We start from the raw sequence: 16,504 nt of genomic DNA on the forward strand, positions 1-16,504 counted from the left end.
AGTCACCATATCTTAACAGTCATCAGGGCAAAAAAGGAAGATAATATTATAGTTGCCAGAGGTACCATGACATAAAAGGAACAAGGCTCAATTAAGAGAGAGACCAATCTCGGACTTCCCTGGTGGTGCAGCGGCTGAGAATCCGCCTGCCAATGCAGAGGACATGGGTTTGAGCCCTGGTCTGGAAAGATCCCACATGCCACGGAGCAACTAAAGTCCGTGTGCCACAACTACTGAGCCTGCACTCTAGAGCCCGTGTGCCACAACTACTGAGCCTGCATGCCACAACTACTGAAGCCCATGCACCTAGACCCCGTGCTCTGCAACGAGAAGCCACCGCAATGAGAAGCCCATGCACCGCAACGAAGAGTAGCCCCCACTCACCACAACTAGAGAAAGCCTGCACGTAGCAACGAAGACCCAATGCAGCCAAAAGTAAATAAATAAAATAAAAAAAAAAAAAAGAGAGAGAGCCTAATCTGATTCCCACCTCACCTTCACCATGGACCACTTGGGTTAACACGGTAAAGGTACACTTTCAAAAGTTTTATTTCTTTTTCAAAGATATAAAACACACACACACATATACACACACAAACTATGTAAACTACCCTGCATAATGACTGACACAGAAAAATTTTGCTGCTAACATTTAGGTGGTAGTATAGCACAGTGGCTTAGGAGTGTAACTACTTTGTTAAATCCCAACTCTACCACTTATTTAGCTGCGTGACCATGAACCAATTATTTAATCTCTCTAATCCTCAGTTTAATTTTAAATATAAACTAGAACTATTAATGGATCTTACAAGATATAATGCACAACTTAGTAGAGTTTTTGGTCCACCGTAAACACAAGAAATGTTTGATATTATTATATGATCTTAATTAGCATTTAAGGTATTAAAAAATGTATTAGCTACCCTCTCATATACTCTGTATTGGCGAAAGATAATTTCCTACATTCTCAAGGGACCAGTGTCGCAGGGACCAATTAATCATATCCAACTACTTTTTTGCATATTTTATATAACAACTGATCAAACTACTTCTTCAATAGAAGTTAATGTAATACAACATAAGGAAGAAATATTACTTTTTTAAAAAATTTTTTTTATTTATTTTATTTTTGGCTGCATTGGGTCCTCACCACGACACGCGGGCTTTCTCTAGTTGTGGCGAGTGGGGACTACTCTTCGTTGTGGTGCACGGGCTTCTCATTGCAGTGGCTTCTCTTGTTGTGGAGCACGGACTCTAGGCACACAGGCTTCAGTAGTTGTGGCATGTAGGCTCAGTAGTTGTGGCTCACAGGCTCAGTAGTTGTGGTACACGGGCCTAGCTGCTCTGCGGCATGTGGGATCTTCCCAGACCAGGGCTTGAACCCGGGTCCCCTGCATTGGCAGGCAGACTCTTAACCACTGCGCTACCAGGGAAGCCCCAGAAATATTACTTTTAAAAAAGCAACATACTATCAGCCAGAAAACAATAAAAAATGACTTACTATTAGAGGTGAAAAAAGAAATATTTTTAACTATACAAGTATACTGTACTTATATAAATGCAAGAAAAAAAACAGAAGAAAATTATATAAATATAAAAAATAGGCAAATATTCAAAGAGAAGTGGAGATTTTTTTTTAAAATGGCGATGATTAAAAAAATTTTAGGGATAAAAAATGGAAAACTTAAAATCTGAACAGGATACAGGAAAAAGCAGAAATTAAAATGAAAAATGAGGCTGTGATGTGGAGGACACTTGAGAGCTCTTAGAATGTAGAGTTTAAAAGAAAAAGAGAGAAATGAAAACAATACTGCTTTAATTACTGGGCATATTCTAAAAACCCATACCTAGCATCTTTTTGTTTCTACTTTACACATTAGATCCCCAGAATTTATTCATCTTATAACTGGAAATTTGTATTCTTTGAACAACATTGCCTCCATTTCCCTACCCCAGCCCCAGTCCCTGGTAACCACCATCCTACTCTCTTTTTAATTTTTTTTGCCGTACCGCCCAGCATGCAGGATCTTACTTCCCTGACCAGGGATTGAACCTGTGCCCCTGCCATGGAAGCGAGGAGTCTTAACCACTGGACTACCAGGGAAGTCCCCAGCATCCTACTTAATGATGAGAGACTGAATGCTTCCTCTCTAAAACTGGGAACAAAGCACGATGTTCAAACTTACCAATCTTATTCAACATCATATTAGAAGTCCTAGTCAGTACAGTAAGGCAGGAAAAACAAAAGCTGAGCAAACTGAAAAGGAAGAAATAAAACTATCTCTATATTCATGAACAATCTGACTTTCTACAAGAAAATCACAAGGAAAACCACCAAAAAAACTGCTATAACTAATTTGTGAGTTTACCAAGGTCTTGAATACAATATCAATATATAAAAATCAATTGTGTTTCTATATACTAGCAGTAAACAACTAGAAACCAAAATTTTAAAACCAGTACCATTTACAACAGCTACAAAAAAGACACTTAGGTTAAGAGTGTTCAAATCTAACAAAATATGCTGAAAAATGAAAAACACTGATATAAGAAATCAAACAAGACCTAAATAAATGGAGATATACTCAATATTGTTAAGAAGTCATTTATCTACAAAGTGACCTATAAATTAAAGGAGTTTTTGCAGATATTAAAAAACCTGGTTTTCAAATTTGTATTGAAAGGTAAAGAAACTAGAACAGCCAAAACAATTATTAAAAAGAACAAAGTCAGCAGATTAACAATATTTGATTTTAAGACTTACTACAAAGCTACAGTAATTAAAGCAGCATGATATTGGCATAAAGATAGACAAATAGATAAATGAAACCAAAAAGAGAATCTAGAAAGAGATACACAAGTATGTCAAACGATTTTTGACAAAGGGGCTAAGGCAATTCAATAACAAAAGGATGTTATCAATAATTATGCTGAAACAAATGAACATCCATATCAGAAAAAAAAAAAGAACTTGGACCTGTACCTCATGGCTTATATAAAATTAACCCAAACTGGATGTTAGACTTAAATGTAAAACACAAACTATAAAACACTTAGAAGAAAACAAAAGTTTGTGACATTGCATTAAGCTACAAATTCTTAGATACAAAACCAAAGGCAGTATCAATAAAAGAAAAAAATGATAAATCAAACTTGATCAGATTTTAAAGGTTTTACTTTGCAAAAGACACTGTTAGACACTAAAAAGGAAAGCTACAGACTAAGAGAAAATATCTGCAAATCATATATCTGACAAAGGACTCAAAAGATTCAGAAAACTCAACAGAAAGAAAACAAATACCTTCTACAAATTGTAACAACTAAAAACACAAGAACAAAAACAAAACCCATGCATTTCTGTATGCTGGGATTTACACTTGTAATTGTCCTTTATATTTATATTACTATAATTATCTGTCACAGTGTGGAAATACAGTTAGACAAAAGGTCTGAACAGACACTTCACAAAAGGAGATATATGGATGGCAAGTAACTACATAAAAAGATAATCATCATAATCTGTTATTAGGGAAATGTAAATTCAAAACACAAGATATGATTACAAAACCTAAAAGAATAGCTTTAATACAGACAACTGACAATACCAAGAGCTGACAAGGATTTGGAACTACTGGAATGCTCATATAATGCTGGTGAAAATGCAAAATAACACCAATCACAAATATTTCCAGAAAATAGAAGAGGAGAGCAGAACTTTTCAGATATAATAATTTATGCCATACATACACATTAAAAATATCTTTTGAGTAGTATATACTATACCTTGTGCGGTGCAAGGATCCTCTGCCTGAATTTTTCTATTGTTTCTTGACCCATAGAAGACCAAGCACTGACAAATGCTTCTGCTTTGTCTTGTCTAAGATGAATGTTCTCTAACTGCTGCTGCAAAGCTGCTGGCTTCACATTGTAATAGACTGCCTATTAAAGAGGAAAAAAAAATTATATATATCCCTACAGTTCATACAGAGACCTTGAACTGTAATCAAATACATTATTTTAAATGATTTAAATTTTAAAAATTTCATATTTCTGCTGCAGAAATTTTTTTATTATTTTACAAATAATAATATACTCAACCAAGGGCTGGAAGATTCAGAATTAAATGGCCTAAATTATTCAAGCTAAACTGCTTCATTTTTGCCTGTGGTTTAAGTAATACTAAATCCACTTAACAGCAAAACTTCTTTGCTTTGGCTATGTAAATGGTACCCTAATTAAAAGTTCATTTCCTTATTTCACTTCATTATTTCAAATAAGTACATAGTGGTTTTGTTTCCCAACTATCAAAATTTTTCCAAGAAATACTTTCTCAAAACCACATTCATCTACCAACTTCCTAGGTAATATATAACAAAAAACTGAAAACTTTTTTACGGTGATACCTGTTGTTTTTTACATTATTCTGAAAAAACTTCCTCATAAACCCCAGGCTGCTCTGCCCTATTCAGTTATCCTTTTCTTCTACTGAAGGTTCACCAAGGATAAGAACCATAATCATCTTTATGATCTGTAACCTGTATAAGGCTGCACGTAGTAGGTGCCTAGCAGCTTGTCGTCCTAACGGTATCTATTCACTAGAATGCCCAGAAAGCTACAGTATTGTTTATTGTGAAATAAACTTTTACTTCACAAGTATTCTACTTAATCAAACAACAGGAATTTATTAAGAATCTATTTTTATAGCCACTATGGAGAACAGTATGGAGGTTCCTTAAAAAACTAAAACTAGAACTACCGTATGACCCAGCAATCCCACTACTGGGCATATACCCTGAGAAAACCATAATTTGAAAGGAGTCATGTACCACAATGTTCATTGCAACGCTATTTACAACAGCCAGGACATGGAAGCAACCTAAGTGTCCACTGACCAATGAATGGATAAAGAAGATGTGGCACATATATACAATAGAATATTACTCAGCCATAAAAAGAAACAAAATTGAGTCATTTGTAGTGAGGTGGATGGACCTAGAGTCTGTCATACAGAGTGAAGTAAGTCAGAAAGAGAAAAACAAATACTGTATGCTAACCCATATATATGGAATCTTAAAAAGAAAAAAAAAAGGTTCTGATGAACCTAGGGGCAGGACAGGAATAAAGATGCAGACATAGAGAATGGACTTGAGGACACGGGGAGGGGGAAGGGTAAGCTGGGACGAAGTGAGAGAGTAACATTGACATATATACACTACCAAGTGTAAAATAGCTAGTGGGAAGCAGCTGCATAGCACAAGGAGATCAGCTCAGTGCTTTGTGACCACCTAGAGGGGTGGGATAGGGAGGGTGGGAGGGACACGCAAGAGGGAGGGGATATGGGGATGTATGTATACATATAGCTGATTCACTTTGTTATACAGCAGAAACTAACCCAACATTGTAAAGCAATTACACTCCAATAAAGATGTTAAAAAAAAATTATTTTTAGCCCAGCAATATGCTACATTTACATAAGATGCACAGAAAATGTGATCCTGGCCCCATACAAATTCAAGACTTAGTGAAGGAGACACAACTGACATACATGAAATAATGAAAAGACTAACAATGTGCTCTACCATGATGAGCCAAGCATAAAAGGAATCCAAATAAGGGGAGGACTGCAAGTATAAGGGGTCAAGGCTGCAGTGGGAGGAGATGTGATTTTAACAGAACAATGAACTTGAACAATGAACTGAATTTAGATGTAAAGAAGGGATGCAGAAGAACAGCTCAGTAGGAAGAAATAGTATGACAAAAGGTCCTTTGACAAATATTTCTTTTCTAAATGTTTTATCAACCTAGTCAAATAGATACTCCAAAATCATTTATTAAATTTCTTAAATAAAATGTGTTCATTTTTCCAAATTTTTTTTCCAAATTATTATACCAAGTAACAATAAATCTGAATCCTTTCTAACTGTCTCAAGTCGACGAAGTCTTGACTCATATTGTCAAATACTTTACTCACGCTGCTCAACACTAAGACTGTTTTAGTAGAACGCAATACCATGGGAAAAAATCACACATTCAAAATTTTTTTACTACATCAAAATTTTTTGATAAAACATATTCACAGCTTCCATCTGTATACTTGAGAAAAATAAGATAAAATGTTATAGATATCACAGCAATGCAAACATGTAGTAAACAAACCACGGTTAGGAAATTTGGGGCAATAAAAATACCTGTTCTAAAATAAAAGATATTGTTTCAAGAACTAGGTGAAGATCTTGTCTCTCCAGAGAAAATGCAGCTTGAAGTTTTTCTTCCTCTTCTTCACTGAAACTATTCTCAGCCTACAACACAGAAAGCAATCTATTAGCATACACTCAGGTATTCAAAACTCAGATACTCAACAGAAGATTCATTTATTCATATGACAATGAGAACTTGAAAGAAAGAAAGTAAATCCATCCTAGAAAGAAACTGATGTGTCTCTAAATTTCAATATCTTAAAATCATAGTACAGTTCATTACCTGGCTCTTGCCAAATAAATTTCATTAAAAAAACCCAGTATTTTCAATTCTATGATGTATAGGAGGTGGAAAATAAAGGTAAATAACATAAATGATGGACATTTAACATATACACTAATATGTATAAAATGGATAACTAAAAAGAACCTGCTGTATAAAAAAATTTTTTTTTAAAAATGGACATTTAGAAAAAACAATACTACAAGGTAAAACCCCAATATGTTAACAATAATTAATAGTAATCTCCATCTTTACTCACAACTTTATAATCAACTATATTCCAGTATAAAATAAAAATTGATAAAGAAAATTAAAAAAACATTGGGGGGGGAACACCTTCTCTGTAATAATACTATGCAATTATAATGGGCCCCAGAAACTCTTCTAAGAGCCCAAAGCAAAATCTCCATTTAAGAGAACAGCATTTTAAGACAGAAAATACCTGGGGGCTCCTTTTCTTTGGTAGCTCTTTCCTCCCCCCAACTCACCCCAAAACCTCTGTCAGTATATGACCTTACCTAGCCCTAAGCCCCTGCAGGCATTTAATAAGAGGGAGCCTACCCTGGAAGCATTAAACAGATAACAACCGTTAACCTTGGGAACCTTTATCTACATCCTCCATTACCTAGTACCAGGATTCCCATCAGATAGAGAGGTGGCAACTAGTTTAACCCTTAGGATTATTTTATTAAAAGTCAATGGGTTATGGGATGCAGCAAAAGCAATTCTTAAAGGGAAATTTACAGTGATACAGGCTTTAAGAAACAACAAAAATCTCAAACAATCTAACCCACCACTTAAAAGAATTAGAAAAAGAAAAACAAACAAAACCTAAATTCAGAAGAAGGAGCTAATAAAGGTCAGAGAGGAGATAAATATAATAGAGATGAAAAAAACAATAGAAAAAAAATCAATAAAACCAAGAGCTGGTTCTTTGAAAGGGTAAACAAAATTGACAAACCTCTGGCCAGGCTCACTAAGAAGAAAAGAGAGAAGACCCAAATAAACAAAATAAGAAATGAAAGAGGAGAAATCACAACTGATACTGCAGAAGTACAAAAAAAATATATATATATATTAAAAAAAAAAATATATATATATACACACACACACACACACACACATATATATATATTTACTGAGTACTTATGTGCTACATAGATAGTTTATGTCCTCAGGAGTACTATCCTGTAGTTAGAAAGACAAATTAAAAACAAATAATTGTTCCAATAACTTCCCTTTTTAATGAGTTCTGCAAAAGTATGGATTATTATAAGAGCATATATAAAGCAAGAAATTAAGTCTTTTTGATAATTTTAATATTTTCTGAAACTTACACATTACACACATTACTTTCATAAGCAATATATGAAAGAAAGAAGTTAGCCATCTGAGTATAAGTTCTGGCTAGTCTCCTTTCTTTCACTTCCAAAATAATCTCCTTGATCTAAAGACTGGTTTTTCAAGTATGAAAAATATACACTATTAGAACTGCTTTCAAATAAAAATACTTTATCCACACATACCAAAAACAACTTTCCCTGTTGCTGCCTCTCCCCAACAGCTACATGGAGAAGTTTCAGAAGTCCATGCCTTAACAGCTTAGGATGAGGTACAACTTTACAATTGCTCAAGGGAAGCAGCGTTAGAACTCTAAGCTGGCGTATTTTTGGTTTGGGGAGGCTAGTCACCAGAACTCCCAGTATCTACTACCTGTTTTATGACTGAGAAAAGCATGAACCCAATTTGGCCAAAATGCCAATCACTTACCTCAAGAGCAATGTTTTGACTTTAAAGTTCCAGAATTTCTGTGACTACCATACACCTTCTTGAAATAATGACCTACAGCACCAGACTTTACCAATATGAGGAAGAGAATAACAGTATTACTCATGTACAATCAATGAACCACATGTTGCATTAAATTCAATGGATATGTACAATTTAACTTCCAAGTTTGTCAATCTGATTCCTTTAAATGTACACCAAATGAGATATTCTGACAAAATAAAAATAGTGATTGAGCACATAGAAAAATAAACTTCAGTGTCCTCAATATGTACAAGAAAATGAGACTTTTTTTTAAGTTTTTTTTTTTTGATGTGGACCATTTTTAAAGTCTTTATTGAATTTGTTACAATACTGCTTCTGCTTTATGTTTTGGTTTTTTGGCCACGAGGCATGTGGGATCTTAGCTCCCCGACCAGGGATCGAACCCACTTCCCCTGCATTGGAAGGCAGATTCTTAACCACTGGACCGCCAGGGAAGTCCCGAGACATTTTTAAAAAGAGCAAGAAAAGGGACACTCTCAAGATCTTCAAGGGCATCATATTAATAAAGTGGTTTGGAGTGAAGGGGGACAAGGGAACGTGTATCACCCCCCCATCCACTGGTACATGAAACGTGCACCCTTAAAAGAAGGTGGTGCTTAAAATATGTGAGCAGAACAACAAATGGAGAATAAAATACAGCCATGAAACAAAGTTCCAAATCCATAGTCAATATCTTGCTCTGGCAACGACACTGGGTAGATCAATATTAAATGTAAGTCACTCTATTTGCTTCCAGACAGAAGCAGGTTAACTTCTTCCTAGGTACCAAAAGTAACCCACACATATCTGGGTGTTGAAGAGAAAGTAAAGGAGATATATTCGTTTTTACCCTCTCAGTGGGAGAAATTTAAGGCCCACGTTTATAAAATTAGAGAGCAAGTGTCCAAGAAACTTAATTTTTTTTTTTTTTTTTTTTTTCGGGACGCGGGCCCCTCACTGCAACGAACCCGTGTCCCCTGCATCGGCAGGCGGACCCTCAACCACTGTGCCACCAGGGAAGCCCAAAACTTAAATTTTAATTGGAAAATGGATGTTAATTTTTTCTATATATTTAAAAAGCATATGCCATAAGCATATATACACAGGCAGAAAGGAAAAACAGTATTTAAAAAGAATAACTGCTGTATGGCTTGACATGGAAAGATATTTGATACAAGTGATAAGTGAAAAAGGTAAACAGTATAATGCCACTTATGAATGCATTTATATAAAAACCAAAAATTTCTATTTATATATGCATGCACATATGTTTGCACATCTGTATTTATTAATACTTGAAAAAAAGACCTGGAAAGATGAAAACCAAATCGACAACAAAGACTACTTCTAGGGAGGTGTGGTGGTTTTATCATATCTGCAAATTCTTTTAACACTCCTCTGTTCAAAAGATGGAGCCTAATTTCGTCTCCCCTGAATATGAGCCAGACTTACTGACTTACTTCTAACCAATAGAATATAGTAAAAGTGAAGGTATGTGATATCCAAGCCTAGGTCATGAAAAGGACAGCACCTCCCTCTCTTGGACCACTCATTCTGGAAGAAGACAACTTCCATGTCAGGAGCAAAGGCCCACGTGACAAGGAACTAACTGGTGCCACCATCTAGCCATGTTAGAAGGAAATCCTGTACCCCAGTCAAAACTTCAGGTACCAGCTGCCCCAACCAACATCTGAGAGCAGTTTCAAGAGAACCCCAAGCCAGGACCACCCAGCCAAGCCACTGCTAAATTCCTGACTTACAGGAAGGGTGAGAGACAATAAATGTTTATTGTTGGTATAATCTGCTAAATTTGGGGGAAAGTTGCAATTCAGCAATAGATAACTCACACAGGAGAGAATCAAGATGGAGGAAGGGGCAAGAGTTAGCCAAGGGGGGCATTTCAGTTCGTCCACGTTGTTTAAATGTCTTAAAACAAAAACTTCCTCATAAACTATTTGTGAAATTTAAAATGTAACTGAAACACTTCACTTAAGTACTCTATTTTGAACTTTAAGGGCACAAAAAAAGAACAAATCAAAAAATCCATTCTTCCAACTTTTTCTTTTTTTGAAGAATTTATTTTCTTAACATGCACGATGAGTGAACTCATCTTAATTCCGCATATAGTTGAAATCAGGTCACATTCCTCAGAAAGTTATACGGATCTTCTATTCTATGAAGACAGTATACTATCTAAATAATTATGAAGGCAATTAGGTTTTAAAAACTCAGAGCACGGCTTTAGAGACAAGAGAGGCCTGTGGTCCAGAATCCAAGCTCTGACTCACATACACAGGCATACACACACACCAACACCACAATGGAAGAACACATGGTCCTAGTAGTCTGCATGTGCCATAATTTAAAATGTATGTATATATCATTTTAACCTAATAAACTAAGTTGTAAGAAGCCCTCCAGCTTATATTAAGTACAAAATAAATGCATTTTCAGAGATAAGCTACTCTTTTCTTTTTCTGTCCACATAGGTGAGGCCAGTTCTTCTTTGAACAGGACCGTGCTGCACATCGTTAGGACATTTAAAGTCCCAGGGCATTAAATGCCAGCAACACCCTCCATACACAACAAACTCCTCAGGCACTTCTGTATGCTGGGGTTTACATCTGTGACTGTCCTTTACATTAATATAATGAGACTTCTCTATCTGTCATACTGAGGAAATATGGTGGTGCCCGCAAGTCAATCTATCAAATAAAAGAACTTTTATTTTAAACTTTTAAAAGCAATCTTTCTGAAGTGTACAGCACCGATTCTAGACTTCTGTAAACGAAGTATATTGGATTACACTAGATTCTTGCAGTAAGTCAGATCATAATTATGAGCATCCAAGTTCCATGCTGCAGTTAGTTTCCTAAAGAACTGCTAAGATACGCTGATGATTTTTCACTTCAGAAAAAACCCTCAGATTTCTTTGCTTTTGTATTTCTTGTGTCTGATTTTCATAATTCTTCCATTTCAATCTATACTCAGCAGTTAATTCTTGCAACTGCCTACATGCCCCATCACAGGAGCGCCTTCACCCCCCAGTTTGCTGTTGCTAGTCGGCCATGGCCAGAAATCCAGACACCTCATCTTGCAGAACTAGACATATAACACAGTAACATCAATAGGCTTTGTGGGAGGGCCTAAGAGTCTCTGGAGCAAGGTATATGAGGGTTTTTTTTTAATTGCATGAGTTGTGACAGCTATTTTAAAAACGTAGAGGCCACAAATGTTTATTTTTAAGTTCACAGATAAGGAAGTTACTCTGATCTCCTTCAGTGTTTCCCAAGGCAGACTCTATTAGCATGCAGGATGAGACAATTCTTTGTACAGGACTGTCCTACTCACTGCAAGACATTTAAAGGTACACATATACAATGGAATATTACTCAGCCATTAAAAAGAATGAAATAATGCCATTTGCAGCAACATGGATGGACCTAGAGATTGTCAAACTGAGTGAAGTAAGTCAGACAGAGAAAGACAAGTATCAAATGATATCGCTTATATGCGGAATCTAAAAAAAAGATATAAATGAACTTATTTACAAAACAGAAACAGACTCGCAGACTTAGAAAACAAACTTATGGTTACCAGGGGGGAAGGGATAGTTAGGGAGGTTGGGATTGACACGTACACACTCCTATACTTAAAATAGATAACGAACACGGGCCTACTGTACAGCACAGGGAACTCTGCTCAATATTATGTAACAACCTAAATGGGAAAAGAATTTGAAAAACAATAGATCTGTATATACGTATAACTGAATCACTCTGCTGTACATATGAAACTAACACAATGTTGTTAATCAACTATACTCCAATATAATATAAAAAGTTAAAAAAACAAAGTTCCTGGGCATTAAAGGCCACCAGCACCCTCCACACATTGGTAACAAACCACCCAAAATTCCCAAGTATTCCTATATGCCACGACTGCTCAGCAATAGATGCTCAGACCCATACTTAGGCGTGCCCATATTCTATACCTAAGCTTATTTTCCCCATGTTCATTTCTACTAGAGATTTCAAGGAACCAGTCTGGACAAAAACAGATACCCTCTGCCCACAATCCCATTTTACCAAGATCAAACTTGGTAAAATCAAAGTGTCAAGCTGATAACATTAAGAACAGCAACCAAATCCCTAAACCTCTTCACCAACTTACCTGCATGCGGTTTCACCGCTCTCAGGACTCTGCTTGTCCCAAGGCAAAGGCCAACCTGACAGACCAAGAGTACATAAAAGAAAGCTGGCAGATCTGAGATGTCGCTGCCAACTCTTTGGTAAGAGCCCTTATCACAACTGGAGTCCCTCTGGAAGAACATTCCCTAAAACTGTCCGGGCGGGTTGGGGGAGTGGGGATGGGTTGCCCCTTTCCTGACTTTCTCTCCTGACTTTCTGCAGGCAAGTAATCAAATACAGATGTTTCTGTCCTCAGCTGCTTCAGCTCTCAACAACCACACCTTCTCACCTCCACGCCCCACCTCTGAAGGCACAGCATTCAAACACCTCTGTGGAATGCTTTGGCCATTCAGTTACTCTAAGATAGATATTAATGTTTTCTCAACTCCAGAGGGTCACGAGTTTCCTGCAGATGTTCCATCCTCCCTCAGTATGAAGAACAAAAGATGTATATAAGTGTTTTGTGTCCCATATCACTTTGTATGTGTTTAAGAAGGCAGCCACCCACAACACTGTAAATCAACTATACTTCAACTGAAAAATACAATAAAATAAAAAAGGCAGCCACCAACTCAGACAATCGAAACTCTGTATCAACTGCCTGCGTCATTCACTTTGGGACTGATTTATATACCGTTTCACACTCTTTCCTGAGCTTTACTGTAATGGGTCAGAGGGATGGATTCTGGAGCCAGACTGCCTTACTAGCTAGCTGTGTGACCTTGGGCAAATTACTTAACTGGTCTCTATCTCAGTTTCTTCATGGATAAAATAAGGATGACAACAGTTCTTACTTCCTAAGGGTGCTGTGAGGATCAGATGAGTTAATACCACAAAGCCATTAGAACAGCACCGGTCACAGAGCAGGTAATGGAACTGTGAAGAGCAAACACCACAGAATGTAGCTGCTATTGTTACTGTGGTTGTTCCTCCTGTTTCTCCTTCTACATCACAAATTCCTTATAGGCAGGAATTCAGAGAACCTATATTCATTTTGTGTGTCCCATGGCAAGGAAAAGAATGAACTCTAAGAATAGCTATTGAGTGCCAACTGCATAACTATCAATGTATCAAGTGTGGGAAATATAAAGATGAGTAAGACATGATACTTAAAGTATTCAAGGTCAGAGAGAGACCCTGTAATCATGAAACAAATACTTATGATGTAGTACTAAAGTGAGGTGAGGACGAACCAAGTGTTTTAGAAGCAAAGAAGAGAGGATGAGCTGCTGAGAGTAGGACTGTCAAATCCTTGAAAGATGAATAGTTTATTCACTAAAGAAGGGAAGATATTTCAGGTAAGGGAAAGAGTATATTACACAGACACCAAGTCGAAAAGTTCACAGTATGTTCCAGTAAAAGAGCATCCAGGGTAGCTGAAACACTTGCAAAGTGGGGAAAACACAGACTGTACCTATATTGTAACGTTATTATAATACAATGTTAAGGAATATGAACTTTTCCCCATGAGCAATGGAAAGTCATTGATGGCTTTGAACACTGTAAAGATATGATCAACTTTTTTTTTTTTAGGAAAAAAATATTTGGAAATATAAATGGAACAGCACCATGAAGAAGTGATAAGAAGGTAGAAGACTATAGACAGCGGTACCAGTTTGAAGGTAACTGTTGTAGTCCAAGGGAGAAATAATAAGGCTCTGAACTCAGATTACGAAGAGAACTTGGATTTGACAGATACTTCAGAGGGAGAAAGGGCAGGGCTTTGGGACTGGTCTCTGGCCAGGAAAAAGAAGAGGTAAGAGTCTGGGTTCTCATTTAATGGTGATACTTTGCACCAGGCAGAGCAGTTAATGGGCACTCCTTAAACACATGTTGAATGGAATTAAATTTTATTAACCTGGTAAAGAAGTTAACTAAGTAATGTTAGCAAGTTAACCAAGTAATGAATTACTAGGCATCAATATATCCAAGATAACCACACTCTTAAAATAAAAGTGGAAGAGAAAGATTAAATGAAAAATTACATACTGGTTGATAGCAACACTACAGAGTTATTTTTAAGACAAAGAATGAAATCATGATATCAGAATTGTCCCAAAGCGTGTTCCACAGAGCCTTGGTCCCAAAATAAATACCATGATAAAACAGTTCCCTGGTCAAACACATCTGGAAAATTTTGCACACAACATTCACGCTTAAATATTTACTATTAACACTACCATAAAATATACTCTGAAAAGTTCCATGATTTAAAAAAATTAATTTGAATGAAGACAGAAGTTCCCAAACTTCTGACCGTGGGATATTATCAAATTTTCTAGAGACCCGGTGTTCCTGAGGACCTGCTGGAGAACAATACCTCGCAAAAGGTACTTCAAGTAGAAACCTAGAGTTGCTGTAGAATCACAAGAATATATTATAATCTATAGAAGCGCAAACATACAAACCTTCAGGTGAAGTTTTTGAAGAATTCGGGTGAGCAATCGTGGAAATCTTCCTATATCTATTTCATTTATCAGCGACACTGCTTTTTTCATGCTAAATAAATTCATAAAACAAAGTTTTAAAATGAGTTTTCCCCAAGTGGTACTGTAGTTACTGTAAGTACAGCTGTCTGTAAGTTTTCATTTCGACAACTCTGCTTGCTACAAGGTAAGTCTTAGTAAAATAAAGAAAACCAGATGATGGCCAGCAAAGGCAGGATGTTTCCAAAAGATACCCCCAAAAGTATATCTGTTGAAAAGGTCTATCTGGTAAATTTTCTCTTTCTTCTGGGCAAGGCAAACGACTAGGAGAAGCCTGCACTCTGTGGGGAATGGTATTAATTTAGGAGTGAAAGTTTATGTATCCACTTAAAACAGAACTTTGAGAAGAGTGGGAGGAGGGAATTGGCAATTACACCAAAAATAGAAAGAAAAGACTGCTGCATGGCAGGTAATGGAATAAAAAAAAAAAAAAAACTACATACAATATCATTTGGGGTCACTAAGTACACAGCTGTTTTAAAAACCCTGTTTCAATTGTAATAATCAACTTAAATTATGTGGTAAGAACAATTCTACTGCACCACGTTGAATATGGTTTACTGATGTGATGTGTTACCCAGGACATTGGTGTGAGAAAAGGAACTGGCTGTCAGAACTCAAGTAATCAAAAAAGGAAAAACTTCAAAATGACAACTCTCTTCTTCAAAAAGACTCCTGTCCAATCTAGACACAAAGTTATTCTCCAGCCTCAATTATTTGCCTGTATACTTCCGCACTTTTCTGCATCCACACACCACCTGCACTATTATTTTTCATTAAATGGAGTCACTTTTACTTAAATAATTTTATTTTAAAACATAACTATCTACCACCATAAACAGCCGACCTTACTTACCTACCATAAATAGAAATGAACTAAATAAACAAATGAACTCAAAAGAAATCAAATGAAAACAAAACCAATGTTACTAAATTCTGGCTAGATACTGTTACAAGCCAAAACTCCTGGCCTGAGGCCTAGTCTATCTTGATTGAAAAGGTATATTAACGCGTGTTAAGTATTAAAGACCATCCGGGACCAATGGGAGACTTTCTCATAATCAGGAGGTCTGAAAGAGAACTGAAAACGGAAACGGAATATACCTTTCCACGTGATTTCAGTGTTACTCCAGGCTGGCTCGGGTACCTGCGATACAGCCTCGGGTAACGGTGACACTGACCACACACTGTCGTACTGACCTCAGCTGCCCAGGCCCACTGTAAGTCCACGCAGGTGAACTACCATGCAGGTGGAGGCACCCGCAGTCTCGCGCAATCCCGCGGGGCCCGCACTGCGACTCCGCCAGCCCCGCGCCCGCCCCTCCGGACACCCGCGGCCCCGCACCTGCCCCTCCGCCCCGGCCCCCCACCCGCGCCTCGGCGACAGACAGCAGCAGCATCCTTACGCCTGCCCTGTCCGCGCTGCCCCCGTGCTCAGCCGGGGCTACCTGGGGCTCTCCCGCAGAATCAGCGCCGCGGACGCCGCCATCCCCGAAGCTCCCTGGCCCCGCCGCCAGGATCAGCTGCCTGCAGCCC

General features: G+C 37.3%; 1 protein-coding gene across 4 annotated transcripts in view; it reads right to left on the minus strand.

Moving 5' to 3' along the window:
• The window catches only part of COMMD10 (COMM domain containing 10), a 159,936-nt gene that overhangs the window by 142,949 nt on the left and 483 nt on the right, over nucleotides 1–16,504 (minus strand). For 2 of the 4 annotated variants that reach the window (XM_024743398.1, XM_024743402.1), the window contains exons 1-4: nucleotides 16,417–16,498; nucleotides 14,891–14,981; nucleotides 6,189–6,299; nucleotides 3,784–3,939 (exon numbers count right to left, since the gene is read on the minus strand). In XM_024743398.1, the coding sequence (XP_024599166.1) occupies nucleotides 3,784–3,939; nucleotides 6,189–6,299; nucleotides 14,891–14,981; nucleotides 16,417–16,457 (399 nt within the window). In that variant the 5' untranslated portion in view covers nucleotides 16,458–16,498. Of the gene's footprint in view, nucleotides 1–3,783; nucleotides 3,940–6,188; nucleotides 6,300–14,890; nucleotides 14,982–16,374; nucleotides 16,499–16,504 lie in introns of those variants that run through there. The other 2 variants (XM_024743399.1, XM_024743401.1) reach the window with 2 other exon arrangements.

The sequence above is a fragment of the Neophocaena asiaeorientalis genome, unplaced genomic scaffold (genome assembly GCF_003031525.2).
Source record: "Neophocaena asiaeorientalis asiaeorientalis breed wild unplaced genomic scaffold, Neophocaena_asiaeorientalis_V1.1 scaffold26, whole genome shotgun sequence".
Lineage (NCBI taxonomy): Eukaryota > Metazoa > Chordata > Mammalia > Artiodactyla > Phocoenidae > Neophocaena > Neophocaena asiaeorientalis.